General features: G+C 39.6%; 1 protein-coding gene across 4 annotated transcripts in view; it reads left to right on the top strand.

Moving 5' to 3' along the window:
• The window catches only part of Elys (AT hook containing transcription factor 1 homolog), a 38,489-nt gene that overhangs the window by 9,793 nt on the left and 6,656 nt on the right, over nt 1-22,040 (top strand). For 3 of the 4 annotated variants that reach the window (XM_074091264.1, XM_074091262.1, XM_074091263.1), the window contains exons 10-33: nt 73-198; nt 919-1,010; nt 1,601-1,704; nt 2,810-2,963; nt 3,749-3,874; nt 4,706-4,867; nt 6,607-6,718; nt 7,363-7,696; nt 8,480-8,624; nt 9,220-9,422; nt 10,212-10,294; nt 10,718-10,842; nt 11,328-11,532; nt 11,924-12,051; nt 13,692-13,872; nt 14,784-14,878; nt 15,683-15,910; nt 16,299-16,370; nt 16,619-16,750; nt 17,425-17,601; nt 18,444-19,296; nt 19,486-19,828; nt 19,908-20,901; nt 21,184-21,353. In XM_074091264.1, coding sequence (XP_073947365.1) covers nt 73-198; nt 919-1,010; nt 1,601-1,704; nt 2,810-2,963; nt 3,749-3,874; nt 4,706-4,867; nt 6,607-6,718; nt 7,363-7,696; nt 8,480-8,624; nt 9,220-9,422; nt 10,212-10,294; nt 10,718-10,842; nt 11,328-11,532; nt 11,924-12,051; nt 13,692-13,872; nt 14,784-14,878; nt 15,683-15,910; nt 16,299-16,370; nt 16,619-16,750; nt 17,425-17,601; nt 18,444-19,296; nt 19,486-19,828; nt 19,908-20,901; nt 21,184-21,353 — 5,344 coding nt within the window. The remainder of the gene's footprint in view (nt 1-72; nt 199-918; nt 1,011-1,600; nt 1,705-2,809; nt 2,964-3,748; nt 3,875-4,705; nt 4,868-6,606; nt 6,719-7,362; nt 7,697-8,479; nt 8,625-9,219; nt 9,423-10,211; nt 10,295-10,717; nt 10,843-11,327; nt 11,533-11,923; nt 12,052-13,691; nt 13,873-14,783; nt 14,879-15,682; nt 15,911-16,298; nt 16,371-16,618; nt 16,751-17,424; nt 17,602-18,443; nt 19,297-19,485; nt 19,829-19,907; nt 20,902-21,183; nt 21,354-22,040) is intronic. The other variant, XM_074091265.1, reaches the window with a different exon arrangement.

Genomic DNA, 22,040 nt, shown 5'->3' with positions numbered 1-22,040 from the left:
TTCAGTCATTCATTTCATTCGTGCCAGCCCTTATGAATTGACCTATAAACCTTATACTATCTAATTTCGCAGGAAGAGCAACGGAGATTCCTCCTCTCAGTGGCGCTGGAAGCGAGGCTGTCTCGGTTCCTCAAGCGATGCGCCCACGACTGGGCCACCGGCAGCCACAACGGGGCCGGGTGCACTTTACCGTTTCTGGTAAGAATGATCCATCATCACATCAGCCGTAGGACGTCCACTGTTAAACATAGGCCTTCCTATGGACGTCTAGTTGCTTCGGTTGGAAGCCTGCATGCACCGTGAACCCGCGGCTTAAACCAGGTTATCCGTCCATCTCGTTGGTGGACGTCCTACGCTGCGTTTGCCGATTCGCGGTCTCCATTCGAGAACTTTTCGGCCCCAACGGCTATCTTTTCTGTAAGAATGATTCCAAGTTAAGATCGAATACACCGTAACATTCCGTCACTCCAAACAATAGAAAACTCCCCATAAGGTTTTTAGTCATGCTGTTTCCCAAAACATCCATTCCCAAACCACCCGTTCCAAAATAATAGTTTCAATAACCTTATGCCCAAAAGTCTTTCTCATAGCATCCATATATTTTATATTAAAAAAAACATCCATTTCTCGTACCGTACGTATGCCAAAAGATCCGTTTCTCATAAAACCCGTATGCCTAAAAATCCCGTTTGTCACAGCATCCGTATATACAAAGACCAGAGGGTCTACTGCGTAACGTTTCTGACACTTGCGATCACAATCAAATGACAGTTTTTGTATGCGAAAACTGTCATTTAATTGTGATCGCGAGTTTCAGAAACGTTAGACAATACGGCCTCAATTTGTCATAACATCCGTCTTTCAAAATACGTGAACGAACGTATCATCATCGTTTATTTTTAATTATTTGTTTACCAGGTGGACTGGTGTTGGAGACGTGCCCTGGAATTGAAGGAAAACGCCAAAGACCTCACCGCTCCACTGTTTTCTTCGTCGTCACTACCAGATAGGTGAGATTTCAATCGATTTCGGCTAAGCTCTGCTCTGGATCTTCTGATTAGAGTCTAAATAAGTTTTCGGTAAAAATTTCATTTTTAATACAAGCTTTTTTTGCTAACTGTACTTTTTGTCGACTTTACTTGCATTGTCACCGAAACTACCATTAACCGCTGAAGAGTTCCGTCCTATGGAGACGATCCAAGTCGGACTACCAGTATGTCACTACCAGATTATTGTAGTGTCACGCAATTTACATAAGTATGCCAAATTTCAAGTCAATCCGACTGCTGGAAGTTGGTCGAATTTAACTTGCAAGATTGACTATAGACAGACAGACTGACAACGGGACAGGTGAAACTAAATAAAAGCTTGTAAAAAGGCTGCGTTGCAAAGATGTGCGAAGATGCGTTGCGAGGAATGATTTTTTCATACATGAGCCAATAGAAACTCTTCATTTACCTAGCCTCGCGCCGCTCGCCTGTTTCCACCAGAGCGAAGCTGTGCGAGGATTGGTAAATGAAGCGTTTCTATTGGTTCATGAAAAACACATTCCTCTCACATCTCTGGTGGAAACACAGCCTAAGTTTCTATGTTTTGGCAGGAATGTAGTCCGTTGCCTGGAGCACTGCGTCCAACAGTTGACACAGTTGACGGGGCTCCTGGACGCAATACTCACCAAGTGCTGCAATCTGGTGGTGCCTGACGGTAACTATGCTCTTGACGAACTACATCCTTTTTTAGCACGCTTCACCACCACATCACCATCAGCCTACAGCAGTCCACTGCTGGACATTTTTCCAATGAGCGTCATTACGTCCTGTTCTCGGCTCGACGCATCAAGCTTCTACGAGCAGCCTTTCGCAGATCGTCACTCCACCTGGCCGGAGGGCGTCCTACACTACATTTGCCAAGACGCGGTCTCCACTCAAGAACTCGTTTACTCCCAACTTCACTTCAACTTGCTAATTCTCTGAGCTATGCCGATGACCTTAGTTCTGTGTACGCACGCTTATATTAAGGGATATGGCCAAATCACACAAGATGTTAAAATGGCGAATCCATTTTACCATTGTCTAGAAAAATTACAGAAAAAAAACTCCCACTTCACAGCTTCACACGCGACGACCGGATAGCCAAGTGGTTAGAGAACCTGACTACTAAGGTTCGAGCCTCGGCCGGGGCAGATATTTGTATGAATAATTATGAATGTTTGTTCTCGGGTCTTAGATGTTTAATATGTAGTTACGTATGTATTTATCTTATAAGTATGTTTATCCGTTGCCTAGCACCCATAGTACGCTTTGCTTAGTTTGGGACTAGGTCAATCAGTGTCAATAATGTCCCATGAAACAATGATTTAGACTATCGCGGTCATTACTAATTTTATGATTTAAATTCAGTTTTGTTCCGTGTACCTTGATTTTAGAGAAGCTCGATATTTCGGCACAGTTGCATGCGCCATGATCTCGAAACGATGATATTTCCCATTATTTTTTGTCTCATGATATTTATTGAATTAAATAAAATAATACTAATAAGAAGAAGACGAAGAAAACTTACCTAAGAAACCTTAACTAAATATATCTAAGATGTTACTATAAAAATAAAAATTATAAAAAGAAAACCCCGTCCAAAAGATCTGCCTGTGACGGAGTTCCCATGATGCTGGCCGCATTACCCCTTTGGACCGCAAGTGAGATCCGCTGGGATAAATACGTACCAGCTCTTGGGTCCCCAGAGGTGTCGATCAACCGGGAAGAAAGGGCCTTTATGAAACACTTGATATTTATTTATATTTATAATATTACAGCACTGAGCGAGATCGAGGAGAAGTACAAAGGCGTGGGCACTGTGTCCCTCTACTTCCAAGTGGTGCAATGGTTCCTCCGGGTCGGGCTCTTGCCCGAGAGACACATGGACTTACCGTACCCAGCTCGACAGCTGCACAATACCTATAGTAAGCGGTGAGTATAATGGACAGCACAGCTCTAGTCTAAACAGCACAGCGGGGCGAGGATAGCTAAATTAAACGTTTCTATTGGTTCATGAGAAACGCATTTTTCAATTCTCGCAATTCTCTGATGGAATGGAAACGCAGCCTAGCATCCTTTGTCTAAAAATGGTTGTATTAATCCAACATAAGTAACACAATACAAATACTTTTCGTTCAATTAAGAGTGTTTATCGTGAGGAATAAACACTCTTACACACTTCGCACAAACCTGCGAAGCAATTCAATGGGGTGTGTGTGAAGTTCCCAATCCGCACTGGGCCCGCGTGGGAACTATGGCCCTAGACCTCTTGTTCTGAGAGGAGGCCTGTGCCCAGCAGTGGGACGTATATAGGCTGGGATGATGAAGAGTGTTTATTCCTGCTGAGCTGGCAATGTTGCATTTTTGTTAGTTTTTCTCGATTATTCCATAAAAATTATGTTTGTTTCTAAATAATAATAAACAAAAAAAATTATGAAAAAAAAATAATGTCTGATAGAACACTTCTTAATATATAAGTTAATGTGTCTACAATAATTATTCGTTATAGACTTTTATTTTCTTTAAAAACTGGTCATAAACATTAATTCGTTTTTTAACTTGTATTAAGAAGAGTTCTATCAGACAACATTATTAATTTTCATTCAATTTTTATGGAATAATCGAGAAAAACTAACAAAAATGCAACGCTGCCAGCTCAGCAGGAATAAACGCTCTTAAGACTATTTTTGTGACCTAAAACAACTATTTTGTTGCAGACGTTTGAAACTCCAGCGCTTGCAGGAGGCTTCTATGCCGGACACAAGCACCGACGGTCAGTCGTGCTCGCTGCTCTATATCGATCAGCTGATAGAACACGAGTTCGGAGGGGACAGGATACATCAGTAAGTGCGACATAACTATAGGTAGTGCCACCAGAGTTGAGGTCACGCACACAATAACATGTCATTGACAGCGGGATTTTGACATTCACTCATTCATTTCTTTCATTCTCCTTTTATGCAAATAGTTCTTCATGGAGCTGTGTGTGTACTCATTCACTACAACTTTCGTGGCACTACCTATACATTTTGTAACTAGTCTTTAACGGCGGCTTAACCATTAGTGAACTATAAAAAAAATCTTTGCCCACCGCGACCTTACAATAGCTACGTCTGTGCAACTAATGTGTGTTCATGCAGCTTCTCAAACCCGGACCCACCGTTTCGAACTCTGGCAACTGGCCACTTTAAGTGATTAGCAGTAACACAATAGTTTACTGCTATATAAACGCATATTGCTTGTATCAGCGACAACGTAAACTGTGTATAACCAGCACCATTTATTAAACGTTGCCTTACGCACAACCACAACTCGTCTTATTAACCACTCGCCACCTCGTCCTTCTAATATTACAACTCAAGTCTGGTATTGGTCTGATAAATAAGAGATTTTACTATATACCCGTGGAAATGCCCAAAAACTACATATCGTGTCGTTTACGTTGTGCGAAGACACTGGCGGTATAATAGGGGGGGCGGAGGGGCGGTCCGCCCCGGGTACCAGCACCAAGGGGGTGACAAAGATAACGTGCTTCTGCATGACGTGTGAGGGGGTTGCCCTGTAGTAATCAGCCCCGGGCGCCAACCCATAACGCATGCTACGCCGCCGCTGTGTGAAGAACATTATGTGCAAAATTTCATGTCTTTCGGCTTATGTAATATTTTTTTTTTTAGGATGTGGATAAAAGGCGGCAGCGAAAGCAACGGTCTGTACCCGCCGCCTTCGCTGTATTCATTGCTGCGTCTATATCTGCTTCCTGATATTGCCGAGGAACATAAACACTCGCTAGTCCTCTATCTGTTAGTCGACTACTCTATGGTCTATGATGAAATTCGGTGAGTTTTTTTTATATTTTCCAAAGCCGTTTTTACATGCTGCCAGTGTGCGTAGCTGCGGCGAAAAAAATTAGGTGAACTGGCGGCCTACTTACAGAATTATAAGATGTAATTTTTTTTTTATGGAAACATGGGGCTGACTGATTACACTCGAACATTCAATCATGTACTAGGGCGGAACCTTTGTGCTACTAATGTCATGTTGACATCCCATACTTTTGTCGAGGAAATCATAGTGCAATTGATGCGACCGAACTCCTTAACCTCTTCACCTTCTTCTTTCACGAAACAAACGAAGTGACGTGCTCTGTACGCCACAGAAAAACCAGCGACAAATCAACTTTTTTTTTATAACTGACCGTGATTGACCTCTATCACCTGATGTTAAGTGCAGATGAGGCTTGATTTTTAATTCCACTGCAGAAGGTTTAATTTTGAATTTAATGTTGGTCATGTATAGATGACCGTGGCGTGTGAGGCATTTCATTGGCTTTCCCGACTAGATGGCTCCGGTGAAGAGGCTAAATAAGTCTCGGGCCTCCGAGCACTAGAGCCCCCTTGTCTCCTGTCTGTGTTCTAAATTAGTTTAGCAATATCAAATGCAGATAAACGTCAAGTATTTCACTTGACCTAAATCTTGAACGAACAACAAGTAAATTAGTTCAACGGATGTTTTCGTCGTAAACTTTTATGTTCGCGTGATGTCAGACCCGTTCTATTTGGTAAAGAGATCAGTATTAAAATATTGAGTTCAAATACATACATACGCCCTGTTTCATTTATTGAAATTACGTGATACATAATTAAGTTTTGGCCAAATCGAAATAGTAGATTATTGTCGTGGCCTGGAAGTAGGCAATTGCTGGCTGAGAAGAGCTTGCGAGTCCGTTTAACTAATACTCGTACGCAGGAAAAATACCACAAGCTGTTTCAGATCCAATAAAAAAAAACGAGCTCCAACAAAATAACTGATACATACTTGTGCTAACATTTCCATTGCCGTTTTCACTTTTTTTAAAGTTTGAGACTCGACAATAATAAAATGAATAAGTAAATTACTGTCGAGCTAGCGCGCCTGCAATCTTTTTAACTTTTTAATATCTCGCTGACCACAAACTATGCACTTAGCCTTCTGATATGTAAGGAATAATGTAGACTTTTCCGGTCATTTTTGAGAAAACATATTTTTTCTTTTCATGTAATGTAATTTCGCAGTCATTGTTAACAATGACTACGAATAAATAAATGCACATTTAAATGAATATTTAATCAGATTGTAAAATTCACAAACCGTACATGACACATAAGAGATACATTCATAAAAACTTACTTATTTAACTTTCTTTTTCTTTAGTTACGGCTTTAGACAAAACGTCATAAATTAAGATAAGAACACTACTGTCTTCGACTAATTAACTTCTTGAACCTGTTGAATGTTCCCTTAAAGGTAACGGAAATGAAAAATTACACGTTGTATAGTGCGATCTCTTTGGTGATTCTGTTTCACGCACTCTGAATCACAAGCGCTTTCACCACTTCTTTCTGACCAAAGAAATAGATGACCAAACAATAGAAAGGGACGGCATATGCGATCGCGACCGCCTGCGCGGGCGATACTACCTCTATAATACGTATAGCCGTCCCATTTGCAAAATTATTCGCTCAAGTCTCACGCTTTCAATGTAAACAAACAGTAAAGTTTTAATGCTCTATAAAACGATCTAGTTCTATATTTTTAGGTATGAAGCGGTGGTGCGCCGTCTGATGCAGTTCCCGACCATGTTCGGTCTCAGTAACACGGCCATCAAAGCCACTCAGGCGTTCTGGCATCTCGACCACAGGGATTTTGATGTGAGTACTATTTACGTTAATAGGGTAGTTTACATCGCTTCACTATCGTTTACCCGAACTTCATCCTACTATCCTGTTACTTGCGACTCCGTCCGTGCAGAATTCGGTTTCCACTATCCCCGGGACTCAAACTATCTGTATACCGAATTTCATCTAAATCACTTTAGCGGTTTAGACGTGATGAAGTAATAAACACTTCGGTATACTCATAGTTTCAGTCCCGGGAAAGGACATGATAGTTTTTATCCCGGGAAATTGCATAGTTCCCGCGTGATAGCGATAAAAGAATTCTACGCGGGCGGAGTCGCGGGTAACACGCTAGTATACCATAATGTATCATCCCACTAATATTTTAAATGCGAAAGTTTGTAGTCTGTTTGCTTGTTATCTTTTATCTCAGAATGTTTTAACCGCTGAACTGATTTAGATGAAATTCGGTATACAGATAGTTTTAAGTCTTGGGGAAGGACATAGAATAGTTTTTATCCCGGAAACGTTAATAGTTCGCGAGGATCATGTTTTGACAATACATAAAAAGTAACGTTATATATGGTGAGGATCCAGCTGTCGCGACGTCACGCCATTTGTGTACACACATCTTCTGTCACTGTTGCCGTATTTACGCACCTTTTTTATTTTCTCAGTTCGCGTTGGACCAACTGCAGTGCTTAACCGGCAACACTCTCTCGGAATGGCAACACCACGTCGTCCTATCATCGTTGCTAGCCCAAAAAAAGACACAAGCGGCCCTCCAGTACCTCCACGTTAGAAAACCAGCGCCAATACAGAATTTAAAAAACAAAGACGACACCAACAATAAAGTCAATGATCACGACAAGCTGGAGGATTGGCAGTCTTGTTGTAACCTGTATTTGGCCAGAGAGTTGGTGTTTGAAGCTTTGGATGTAGTCAGGATGTGTGTGCAGAATGCTGGGAGCTTGGAGGATAAATTGCACGTTCTGAATTTTTTCTTCAAAGGTTGGTTTTATTTTGCTGTTAGACTAACTGGGGCGGGCGAAAAATTTATTTAAAAATTCTGATCTCTCTTGGAAATACTTTTTTTTCGGGTAATATGGTTTTTTTCATTTGAAAGCAGGTTTCCTAACAATGGTTCTTAGACATGTTTTATCAAAATCGGCTCAGCTGTTTTTGAGATATTGAACTTTGAAGTGACAATGTCGGGGGTTTCCCAATTTTTTTTTAATAGATATGCGTGTTTTATTATTCATTTATTTCCAAATAATTGCATATTTCAGTATTTCAGTATATTTATTTCCATAACAATTTACATTGTGTCGGACATAGCATAGCAAATAAAAGCTAAAACACTACGAATTGCAACAAACAACAAATGTAAATTATACAGCATAAACGAAACCGAAAAGATATAAACTTAAGACACTACAGACGATGACTGGATATCCATCCCCTCACAAAACCTCATGCATTCTCGGTATGCAATAACCCAACTGCTTGCAAATGCATCCTAGTCAGATGCTGAGAAGAAAAGTGCATTAAAACATTGCAGAACTCGTACAGTCAACTACAAAAAAAAACGATGCGGCCGAAGTTACAAAAATATGTTATTGACTTAAGCATTAAGGTCGTTTTTATACGTATTTTTGTAACTTTGGCCTTATCTATATCTTTGTAGTTGAATGTACAGGAGTTTATGATTATTAGATTATGTTATTGTTTTTAATGCCAACTCTTACGGTAAAGAAAATATATGCTATAAGTTTTTACTAAAATCTGTTTCAGGGTGTCGCAATACGGGCCAATTGTCGAAAATTTTACAAGTCACTTTGCTACCATTTGAAGAAGAGGCGTTCATTAAATATTTGGAAAAATGCAACGAACATCAAACTTCTGATATACTGATCATGTATTATTTACAACAAGCAAGGTTAGTATTAACTGCGTTGTATACATATATTCTTTACCAAAACATAAATAAATATTATTGAAAAATACTAGCTTTATACGATATAAAATATACCGCGGCTATAATAAGTAGCAAAATTAAAAATTTTGCTACTTATTATATGTTGTGGGAATTTCGAAAAATTCTTTCATAGTGCACCTCTATGATCCCTAAGCATATGCCAATAATTCTCTGGTTCCAGTGCTTTAGACTGTGCGTTGTCTGTGTGTCAGTCAGTCGCGCTACTTTAATATAAGCATACATTCCGCACAGTTAAGAACATCTGTATTATTTAAAACCAAAAATTATTATTATCGTCACAAAATTACTTAATTATTGTGGTATCGTAGGTTGTAGAAAAAACCACTTTCTAAAGTTAAATAAATTATAGTTAAAAATCCAAGCAATAACACAAAAATCACATCTTTCGTCGTTAAGCAATTCTATATTTAAAATAAAATGAACCTGCTTCGTGTTCATTCTTTCTCTTACACTCGCATCGCATGCTATCTCTTACCCTCGTTCATACGTCATACTTCGCTCCATTCCATTCATCCTACATATATATCTATTCCAGATACTTAGAAGCTCAACAGCATAATAACAAGATGAAGCAATCACGCGGCAACGACATATCTCTCTCGGCGGAGTCTCTGCTAGACGTCGTGACGCGGGACAACGCGCGCGACGCGTTAGTCGCCGCCGCTTGCGCTTCGTTGCCCACTATCGCTGCTAAAGTCGCGATCGCTGCCACAGGCGACGTGCAGCACGAACCACACGGTATAGTGAAGATAACTGTTCAATCCTAAAGGTTCGCCTTTGTCGGACACGACATGGAGGACATCATAGTGATGATAACTGTTCAATAGTTAACCAATCGGCAGTTACATGTCTTCGTTAACGGAGTGTCTACTAGACGTTGTGACGCGGGATAGCGCGCACGACGCGTTAGTCGCCGCCACTTACGCTGTGTTGCTCACTTCACTATCGCTGCTAAAGTCGCGATCGCTGCCACAGGCGACATGACGCACGAACCACGCGGTATAGTCAAGACAACTCTTTAATAGTTTAGCAATAGCCAGTGATATGTCTTTTATTCATTACTAAAATGTAGAAAAAAATATAATTTGCTATTTGGGTCAATTTTTATTTTGTTGTCTTTTTTTTCATTTTGGGTTCCTCATTTTATAATAAATTTTCAGTTTAGTTACGAAATCTTCCATACACTTTGTGTAACTCAATGGAAAAATTTGTAGGACATAATGTGAAATTGGGCTTACCATAGTCAGAATAAGCAACTTTATCAATTTACCAAATTGCATTGAAATTTGAGAAAAGTAAGATATCGACAAGAAAATGGCAATATCGGGAGTTTTTCAACGTTTCTAAGATGTTGGTGGTTGTGTCGGAAGTTTATGAAAAAACCTTAGTAAAATTTTTGGATGCGGAATAATTGGATATTCCGAAGTCCGAACTCCGTTCTTGGATTTCAGAGTTTATTGACTCGAACGAAAACAATCCAATGTGGTTGAAAATATACTTATTAACCATAATCATTTCTCTTTTCAGTTATAGGACCAAAACCGATGTCAGTGTTTGTAAAAGCTAAATCTCCTATAAACACGTTCGTCTACAAGTCTTCATTTATCCAGGTACAACAATTTAATATTTTCACCTCTCATGCTAGTATAAAGTTCGTGTACGTAGGCTGCATAAAATAACTTTCAATGCTCTAGTGCTAAAGTAAAATATTCGTCTAAGACCAAGGCAATAAGGCACGAACAACAGTAAAATAAAGTTTGTACTTTAATTGTTTTCTTAGTTTTTTTGATCACGTTATTATAGAGTTCGCAATGCATGAAGAAATTAAAATCTCCTCGCAATCAATGTGAAAAGCAGTGTATAATTCATAAATAAAACCCATTTAACCCTTGAATTGACTATCAACCCTCGCCTGCGGCTCGGGTGGATGGGAAGTCTTACGTAAAATGACGTGCTTTATGGGCTTGTTTAATTTTCCTACAGGCGCATTTGAATATTTTTTTTATATACTTAGAACTCTAATTTTCTTTAAGGACACCATAGAGAATGCGAGTGAAACTTGGGTGAACAGGCCGAAAATGAGACGCGGCATCAAGCGAGCTTTGAACATAGAAGACACCCCGTTCATTTGCACTCCGAAATTATCAAGAACTAAGAGGTAAGTTTTATATTGATATGCTTTAGATTTTTTTTTCACTCATTTACCTCTATTCGGGCGACCGGATAGCCCAATGGTCAGAAAACCTGCCTACGAAGCTTGAGGTCTCGGGTTCGATCCCCGGTCGGCGCAGATATTTGTATGAATAATACGAATGTTTGTTCTCGAGTCTTGGGTGTTTAATATGTATTTAAGTATTTATCTGTCTGTTTAAGTATGTCTAGTCTATCCATTGCCTAGTAACCATAACACATGCTTTGCTTACCTGCTTTTAGGGAACTAGGTCAATTGGTGTCAAGTGTCCCGTGATATTTATTTATTTATTCGTAAAAGTTACGAACATAATGATAGCTAACAAAATGATCTGTTCATACTGGTTTGCCCCCTCTTATATACTTAGATATAAAAAAAAAATGCTGAAAAATTTATTACTGGAGGAAGAACGTTAAACAGATACTTACTATGACCCACCAATTTCTTTCCAGCATATTCTCAGACTACCAATCCGATTCTACGCCTCCGAAGCGCGCGAAACTAAACATCACGGGTACTCCTCGAACGCCGAAGCCGCAAGTTGGTGAACCGATGAGCAGGCAAATGGCGAGTCTACTGGACATGCCCGAAGTGCAGAGTCCTGACGGGAAGATGTATGACAGGAGCGGGGCGGGGACCCCTCACAGTATATTAAAGGTTAGTACAAGCCTACGCCTTTCATAGGATTAAAGTGGTATCAGTTCATTATCAGATAGGCTCTATCAATCTTAGCCATCTGTTGAAGTTACCGGGAATTAAGAAAAACACGGTGCAGGCTGTTCTCCGCAACTCGAAGACTTCTCTTCTCCGTGCTATATCGCCTGCCCAATGTCACTTCAACGAGCTTATTCACTGGCAATGTTCTACGTATCTCGTCATTTCTGATTTGATATTGTAGAGAAACCCCGAGCAAAGGTCTCCCGAGTCACGGTGGATGCAGGCCGCTTGCAAACGAAACAACAAGCGGAGACTATGTCCAACAGTGGACATCCTACGGCTGGTATGATGATGATGATGATGATGATGATGTATTGTATTGTATAAACAGATTCGCCGGAACTCCGCCTTGGGGCGCGACGCGCCTTCGCCGGCCGACTCGCGCTACCTCGGCGACAGCGACGACGAACTGTTAGAAACTGCCAGCAACCACACACACTACAGCGACTCCACCAACAAGTAAGTTTGCGACCGACAATAGGCTGAGGATCTTTCCCGAAATGTGATCTCAAATGGTGCAATTTACACTCCCAAAACGTACACTGCCCATCAACAATTTCCCAAATAGTGCACTATTCAAAAAGATTTACTGTCATTTACTGCAAATGGTAAATGGACAACTCGAAAGTATACGTCAAAGCAGAAAAATTACAATTTGAAATTAAATCTTGTGCCATGGTAGAATTGTCAAATTTGATGTACGCCGAAAAAAAAACGACCAGTTGTATTTACGTACACTCAGAAATATGACGAATTGTAAATATCACATCATCATCATCCCAGCCTATATACGTCCCACTGCTGGGCACAGGCCTCCTCTCGGAATGAGAGGGCTTGGGCCGTAGTTCCCACGCGGGCCCAGTGCGGATTGGGAACTTCACACACACCATTGAATTGCTTCGCAGGTTTGTGCAGGTTTCCTCACGATGTTTTCCTTCACCGTAAAGCTCGTGGTAAATTTCAAATGTAATTTCGCAATTGAATTCTGAAAAACTTAGAGGTGTGAGCCGGGATTTGAACCCACGATCCTCTGCTTGAGAGGCCATAGGTCAAACCGCTCTGCCACCACGGCATCGGCATTGTAAATATGTGTATGTGATGTGATGTGTATATTGTAATTATGTTCCACCCGAAATCATTTGTTTTGTGCCTACATATCAAGTTATTACTTGATTTAGACAAAATTCATTTATTGCTTATTTCATTTTGCTCATACTTTATAATGGACAATATTCCATTTGGGTATAATTCATTTACAACAAAAATAAATTTGGTTGTAAATATTTTTCAGCACAATTATATTTTGACAAAATTCACTTTGGATGGTTTTTGGTTTTGGTCCAAATTCAAAATGTTCAAGTGGACGATTTTCCATTTACACCGAAGGACAGTAAATCTTCAAAAACGAATTTTCTGGAACTGTAATCTGTCTCGAAACACATCACAGATATTCAATGCGGTATTTTTGTACGAAATTATGACTGCCCGAAAGAGGGTTATGTTTTTCGATCGTATGTGTATGTATGTTTTTAAACAGAAAAACGGAAACGGTCAAATGTTACGATTATGATCCCAACTCCGCATGATCTCTGCGTTGCAGCCGACGTTGGTCTTCTATTAAAAAAGAAAAGTGTTTAATTTTTTACTCAGAAAAGTACACTACTACTACAAAGAACTGGCAGAGATCCCTTCAGGGCTAAGACCGCCTTTGTACTTAGCACTTTTTTTGTAACATTTTTGTATTTCCTTTTTGTACAATAAAGAGACAAACAAACAAACAAACTTTGATTGGAATATTACAGAAAAATAGGGAACTTTACTTTATGAATTAAATTCGGGTTTTGTTCCGCGTACCTTGATTTAAACTAAGGAACTTTTCGTATTTGCGCCTTGAATTCAAAGTTTCTCAAGAGCCACACTTTCCAATAATACACACAAAAATGATTAATTCGGTAGCCTGCTGAACGCAAAAGTAAAGTTAAAATATGTTCGCATGCAAATTTACGTACAATTCATGAATTTCACCGAAAAAATTGAAATGTTTACTTTCGACTAGGTATTTTTATTACTATCTAATTAAATTTCAACCTTATTTGCAGACACTTACGTTTTACAATTCCGACGGCCTCGGAGTCCGGGTCAACTCCGTCACCCCAGCCGGCCATAGCTCCGTACGTAGTCGACGTGGTCCAAGCAAGAGAGCAATACACAGCCGCGGGGCAGAAAGAGATGGACGACTCTGTGGATAGCTTCGTCACCACTAGCTCTACGCATGCTATGGTAAATATTTAGTTTCTTAATCGTCTCTAGACTATACGCGTCTTACTGCTGGGCACAGGCCTCTTCTGAGAATCGAAAGGATTCGGCAGTAGTTTCTTTGAGGGCCTAGTGCGGATCAGAAAGGACCCCGGTCCTAAAGTATGGAAAATGTCACCATCATCATCCCAGCCTATATACGTCCCACTGCTAGGCACAGGCCTCCTCTCAGAACAAGAGGGCTTGATTTCAAACTCCTGATCAAAAGTCTCTAAGGGCGCTACCTCTGTTTCCGAGTCCCTTTCAGAGAGTTTAGTTTAGTTTTTAGACACTTTTGTTTGGGATTTTGAAATCTATAACATATCAAAATATCAGGATATTTAACTAAAACCACATTTTCCATACTTCAGGTCCGGGGTCCTTTAACACACGCCAGTGAATTATTCCACGATGTCTCACGATAGTTTCTTGTGCCGAATAACTGCGAACAGTAGCGAAAATGGCAAATTTTTCTAATCTAATTCAACAGGCGCCCGACAGTTTTTTTTTTATTCAGCATCTATAATTAATATTAACATGTTTATATTTTTGCCTGAAATGTACCTATGACGAAATCCAACAATAAGGGTTTCTGTGACGGACTAGTTGGCGCTATATCGTGAGGTCCGTTTGATATCTTTGACACTTGCGTCACGTTTGTGATTGGTTGAATAAACAAATGAACCAACCACAAGCAAGACTGTAAGTACTGTAACGTGAAACGGACCTCGCGCTATTATCGCCATCTAGCGATAATTCGTCTCTCAAGAAAACCCACTTTGACACGTCCGTTTCTCATACATTTCGCCGTTCTTATGACCATACCTATTTCTATCTACGCGTACTTGATGATTGCGTCACGCGTGTGATGAAATGTTTTTTTTTTTTTCATTTAGAAGGACAGCCATCCCTTCGAGTCGCCGCCGAAGAAACTTGCAACCGAAGAAAAATTGGCAGCTAGAAAATCTTACAAAGATAATGTTCGTGGCAGGTAAATAATTTGAAATCATCATCATCATCCCAGCCTATATACGTCCCACTGCTGGGCACAGGCCTCCTCTCAGAACAAGAGGGCTTGGGCCATAGTTCCCACGCGGGCCCAGTGCGGATTGGGAACTTCACACGCACCATTGAATTGCTTCGCAGGTTTGTGCAGGTTTCTTCACGATGTTTTCCTTCACCGCAAAGCTCGTGGTAAATTTCAAATGTTATTCCGCACATGAATTTCGAAAAACTCAGAGGTGCAAGCCGGGGTTTGAACCCACGACCCTCTGCTTGAGAGGCGATAGGTCAAACCTCTAGGCCACCACGGCTAATTTGAAATACATAAATTAATAAATAAACAAAATCTTCTGATAAGGTATCCTTCGACAGTCGTTTTCATTAGTAAAAAAAAAGTAAACAAATAAGCTGTCATCCCATAAAATGGGGTTGACGTCTGTTATTAACACAAAATGACGTCTTGAATAATAACTATTTGTTTTTCACGATAATCAGATGTACTGAAATAAATTGTCACATACGAATTCCTCGATAGGCGAATATTCCCTGCAAATTCGCTTGACATTAAAAAATATAAAATATAATACACAATTAAACTGACTTCAAAACTATAAGTAAAAAGTGAGAAATAAAAGTTGTTTTAAAAAATCTATAGTTAATAATCCAAAGAAATTTTGACGTCTTTATAGTTATTTTCACTGCTCACCAGTGTCTCATAATGTATACATACTCTAAAATGACCTCGTAATAGTTAATACAAAACAATATAAAGTTTTTTTTTTTTTCATTTCAGGCGATCTCTCTCCATATCAGCCAATAGCAGTTTATCCGATGACCCCAACACCTCAATAGAGAGTATCGCAGACATACCTATAACTTTGGTCAACCCGCGCTACCGCCAGAAGGAGACGAAAGATGCGGTGGCCCATGAGGGGGAGAAAGAGATATCGCCCCCGAGAACGCCTCAAGGAAGAAAGGGCATAAGAAGTACGGGGGCGCAAAGTACACCGTTGGTCAATAGGTGAGTTGGAACGCATACAAGTGAAATACTTGTAAAATCCTACTAATAATGTGAAGCGTTGTGTGTTTGTCTGTTACTCTTTCACGCTAAAACAGCTGGAAGTATTTTGATGACATTTGGTATGCAGATAATTGGATCTCTGGATCAACAAGTAGGCTACTGTTGTGTCGTGGGAACTGGGTAATTCATCCTTTTTTAGTTTAATTGTCAATAAAAAATACGCGTTCATTATTTTCTGATAATCTAACAACACTAGCCTATTCAAGTTTAGGGGATAATTTATGCATGTCAAATACTTAAATCCCAACCACTAAGTCTAGAAAATTAGAAACCCTCGTTTACTTAACTGGTTCTTTTACATGCATATTTTGTTATTTTTTTAATTCAGAAGTCGCTCTGTAACACCGGAACGTGTTGACTCGCCCATCGTTACACCGTTGCGCACCGGCAGAATAACGAGGTAAGACCATTATCTCATTTCATGCGCGTTATTATGCCGTTTGGATGTTGAACAATCACATTAACTTGCTTGACGCCTAACACTAAATTTGTCGATTTTCTTCGTTTTCCTGAAGATTCAAATTTAAAAAAAGAAGACCGATCTTATGTTTCGAATTCCGAACGACATTAGCACACTAGTTTAAGTGTACATCTAAATTCACCCTAGCGTGCGTCGCAAGGCTTTACTAATACTACTGGCATGCGCAGGAGTCGGTCCCGCACGCCCGAGATAAGCCCCCGCGCGTCCCCCCTCGCCCCCATCCTCGAGCAGCCCAAACAGGAAACCGCCAGCGAGCCGCACCCCGCCACCACCTTACTCAGTCTACCGAGACGACTAAGGTAAAGTAATGCTGCATGAAGCTAGTATTATCAAACCGAGATTAATATACGATTAAGCACGTATATCGTTTTTGCATTAATACGTGAAATGCCATTGTCATTGAAAATACTTATTTTAGTGCGTAGAAGTTCTAAAGCTTGGGAAAAAACATGAATTATACTATCTAATATGTAAATTATATTATCTACTTAAATAAAATACAAATGATGTATACTTATGTTTTGGAACACCGTTATATTGTAGTATTGGGATACCTATATACGTATTAAGCTCAGATAAAACATACGATACTATTACGATAGAATACGATTTGTCCCCAACCAGATGGACCGATGATCTGGTAAAGATAGCAGCGCAGGACCGATAACTAAACTCATTGAGAAAGGCCTTTGCACCGCAGTCTTTCCGTCGTCCGTCGTTCTTCAGCTTGAACTTTAACTACTTTAGTGAGTATTCGAGGGTTTTGACAGCGCGGTAAAAAACGTCATTACCGTACCACGTTTATTAGCACAACGAAAGGACCTCGCAAGAATTTTGATCACGCTAGATTTAGCCTCGGTATTGTCTTTAGTTGGTAAAAATGTAACCCTGAACATCATCTCTTTTAATAATACTTCCCGGTAATGTGAAAAAAAAAACCGCAAAACCGCTGAATGTTTACTCACTTGCGCAGGAGCCGATCTCGTACTCCGGAGCGAATAGAAAAGGTAGCGGAGTCCCCGCGCCTGGATCCTATTACGGAGTCCCCGACCAAGTCGGAGGCGGAGTCGCCGCCGCGTAGGGCGCTCCGTAGCCGCTCGCGCACCCCCGAAGTCGAGGTCGAAGTGCCCAAGAGCCCGCGTAGTTTGAGGTATGGACAAAATGGAACGCCTCTCCCATTCTCCAGAATAAATAACAATGAATGTAGAAGTGACACTTGGGACACGTAACTAAACTAAAGCAGAGACAACGAGACGGGATAAATTAAGTCATGAGACAGAAAGGGAGAGAAATAGTCATAATGACGTATTAGACAAAGATGAAGTATATCTCGTCTCGTTGGCTTTGCTTTACAGAGTTTGGTACAAGACTGAGTAATCGTTATTCAAATATATGGGTATTCGTAATATTCTATAACGAAACCTACTATAGTCCAGTTTAAACCTGCAAGAAAATAGCGCAAGTTGCAATACATTGCGAGGCCGTAAAGCAAACGAATTTGAAGTTAATCGAGCGCCGCAGTGTAATTCAACTTGCAGAATTTTTCGTGCCGGTTTAAACTTGGCTTGATGAGTGATTTAAAAGTCATGGTTGATTAATGAAAAGACCTGTAGTCTCAGTCAAATACTTTTACCAATCCTTTCATATATTATTGTATTTTGTCCTAGGATCTGCTCTCTCATGTGTCTTCGTGTGTTCACGGACCGAAGACACAGGGTTGAGTTGAACAACGGAAATATTATAGGTTATTTGTATTCTTAAACCAGTCTTGAATACTGCCACACTCAGAAGTCAATTAACGTTATTGGATCCTAAAAGCTTTTCATTTGTATTTTTTAATAGTATATATTCGAATTATTAGAATCTAACACATAAATAAATTCAATTGAAATTTCTGAGTGCAACGGATAGTCATGATGATAACCATGCCATGATTTGGAAAACTTTTTGATCCAAAATCGAGTCTAATCGTAGGTTCTAATATTTTCATAGAAGCCGATCAAAAACACCAGAAAAACTGATGTCACCTAAAGCTGATCGCACCGGGAAAGGCAAGAGATCTCTGTCCCGAATCGTATTAGAAGCTAACGCATTCGCTAAAACAAAATTAAATGTCGAAAAAGAACCTGAAGATGTTACAGAAAAAATAGAAGAGAAAGACCCCGAATTAATGGAATGTACTCCAATGAAACCACTAAAACCAGTTACAAACACAATAGATGTCTCATTTTCACCTATCATCAACAAATCAGTGCTCACAGCTGACACTTCAGACAAAGAAATCAAATCAGCTGACAGCACTACGACCAACATACAACCTTTGAACCTACCCAAAATCAACGAAACCCAATTCGGTAAATCGGTACTAAAAAGCTGTGAAAGCAGCGCCGGTGAAACTCCAGAAAAAGATATAGATAGAGATGAATTGGTGAACGTAAAATCTTTACCAGCATTTACTACAATGAGTGAAAGTATATTTGCTAAATCAGTTTTGCACAGTTATGAGAGTAGCGTAGCGGAATCATCAACAAGCGTGGTTCATGAAGCATCAGTCAAAGATATCAAGACTAAAACAGTAGAAGTATCAACTCTGTCATGCAAATCGGTATTACGAGATGAATCTAGCCTCATTACTAATGATAGTGACGTTGATGATAAAGGTTGGAAAGAAGACAGTTCGGCTAAAGATATTCAGAAGGAAAAAGAAAGGATTGTTGAGATAGAGATGGAGATTAACGAGATAGAGGGAGATATGAGCAATGAGAGTGATTCGTCGGATGAAGAAATTGTCATGCGAGCTGAAGATACGTCAAGTGTTGAAAGCTCAGATGAGGATGATGGTGTTGTAAGTAAAACTGCACTAATGATACATTTTGAACCATGTTATTTAATATTTTTAGTTGTGTAGTCAGAGAATTGATCAAAAATATTCTTGTATTTATTGTAACTCTCATTTTGTTAAGTTTGTTGTATTTGCTTTAGTAGTATTGCTTTACTGTAATACTGTTCATAATATTAACTTCAAACTTTGCAGGGTTCGCTGTCAGAACACGACGATGAAGAAATAATATCAATAGGAGACTCATCTAACGATAAGACCTCATCAGATAGCATAGAATTAGATGAAGAAACATCGTCTGATAGTAACAGACTAGTTATACAAGCTCCTGCAACAGAAACTCATGAAAAGGTATCAGAAGCACCTACAAGCAATACGGAAACAAGTAAGCCAGAAACAAGTGAACAGAGCGTTGATGCACTGAATCAAGGTCAAGTTTCATTGCTTACTGATGATAATTCTTATATATCGGACAACGAAATGGAGCTTAATTATTCTGATGAGAAAAATAAAGATGAAAAAGGAAAGGCTGAGTCAGGTAATATTTTTTTTCCACATTTGTGTAATGTTTCATCACATCGGTTTTTTTTTTAAATTGTACGTTATATTTTTTGTAGGTGTTCAGCATATTTTGAATGTAGATATTATAGTTGAAGAAATGGAAACTGCTGATGAGAAAAATGAAGAAGTATCAATTGATCCAGTAAGCGTTGATGTAGTAGTTGAAAAAGTAGAAGCCGCTAGTGAAAAAAAAGAAGTGTCAGCTGATCCAATAAGCCTCGATATAATAGTTGAAAAAGTGGAAGATGCTCATAGTAAAAAAGAAAAAGTGTCATCTGGTTCACAAAGCGTTGATGTAGTAGATAACAGAACACATATAGAAAAAACGTTGGAAGTTGAATCAACTATAACCAAAAATGATAACGGTGTAAGCGATGAGAAAAAAAGCTTAGAGACAAAAACCACGCAAGAAAAACTAGAACTAAAATCAGCAAAAGAAATTGAAAAACCGGCAGCTATCCTAGAAGATAATCCTGTTGAGCTACCCAAAAAAATGGAACAAGATAAACCAATAGAAAAAGATAACTCAGAATCTCGTTTACGCAAGCGCACCAAATCGACGTCTTCTAACAAGTCCAGTAAAGAAAAAATGGATGTTGATACAGAACAAGTAGAAACTGATGATAAAGTTCCTGAAACGCTAAAAACTCCTACAACCAGAAAGCGTGCGAAATCTATCGCTTCCAACAAATCAGAAGAAGTTGAAGTAGAAACCCCATCAAAACAGCGCGCTAAAACTCCTGAAGTTAGAAAGATACTTACACGCCGAGCGTCAAGAGAAATAGAGCTTTTGGAAGAAGGCAAAGTTGAAAGCCCTGTTACTCCACAACGTCGTTCGACGAGAACTAGGAGTAAGAATATAGATGATAATGCTAGCGTGGCGTCCGAAGGCTCTGTCAAATCTACCAGAAGTAGAACGAGTGAAAAGAGTGAGCCCGTCAGAAAAGGCAGGAAGTCAATTGTGGCTGTGAAGCCGGAGTTGAGTGCTATACCTGAGATGCCGGTTGAAGATTCAAAGGCTGATATAAGTGAATACTCCAGCTCGAGAAGGTAATAACTATTTTTAATTATTTTTACTTCAATTTGATTTTTAATTGAGGAAAAAATTAAGTATTTGCTTGCATTATGATGATTAATGCACAACAGCTTTACATAATGAGATTAAAAAAAAAAAAGATGCTATAACTGGTGAAAAACGTGAAACATAAAGTATCCCAATAAAATATATTTGACCATGTGAACCATTTGTGAAACGAATCAATTTTGATTTATTTTTTGCCGAAATGAAAAGATGCCACTAAAAACATTGATCATATTGTTTCACATTGGCAGGTTAACGCGTAATCAGCAATCCATGCTCGCGTCGCTCGAGACGAAGCCGCAACGCGTGCAACGTCGCCGACGTACGAGCGCGTCGGACAGCTCCGTCGACGACGCGCCGCCCGCGTTCGACGTGCAGCCCATCGACAGAATCAGCCTGTTGAATAAAGAAGACTTTGACGGTAAGCTCCGATAGTACAGGTCAATGCACAAGAGCCGGCACGACTGCATTGAATAAGTGAAAATATCCGTGTGTTGCCTATTATAGAAATACACTTGAAAGAAGTATGAATTATTTTAAAAGTGTAAACTAAGGGGCTGTTTCACCATCCATTGATTAGTGTTAACTGGCGGTTAGGTGTGATGCCTTCTCTATTTGTTTTGTTCGAATAGACGGAGACGGCATCACATTTATCCGTCGGTTAACGCTATTCAATGGATGGTGAAACAGCACCTAAATATCCTATCGCATTCTGCATTACTTTATTTCTACCGGCATCTTTTACCGTTTGGCTGAGAAAACAAAACAATGAATGCGATTGCGATTTGACAATTATGCTACTGGTTCCTGGCATATAACCAAGATACTTGTCTATTTGTTTGTTTGATGTTTGTTCTGCAATGCTATTTTAACTTTGTAGATTGTAAAGTTCGATGTTTTTTATTTTGCTTTTGAAAAATTCTGACCAAGTAATAAATAAAGACTGAATCCTCCGAAAAAAAATGTGAGACCGGGTGTAACCGCGCCTCGCTTCGTACGTGTGCGTAGCTCAACTAGTTTGCCAGGCACTTGCTTAACTAGGCATAGCCATGGCGGCCTTAAGGCTGTGTTTCCACCAGAGATGTACGAGGAATGTGTTTATCATGAA

The sequence above is a fragment of the Choristoneura fumiferana genome, chromosome 8, assembly GCF_025370935.1.
Source record: "Choristoneura fumiferana chromosome 8, NRCan_CFum_1, whole genome shotgun sequence".
NCBI lineage: Eukaryota > Metazoa > Arthropoda > Insecta > Lepidoptera > Tortricidae > Choristoneura > Choristoneura fumiferana.
The sequence above is the reverse complement of the archived record's forward strand: the minus strand, read 5'-3'. Positions and strand labels throughout refer to the sequence as shown.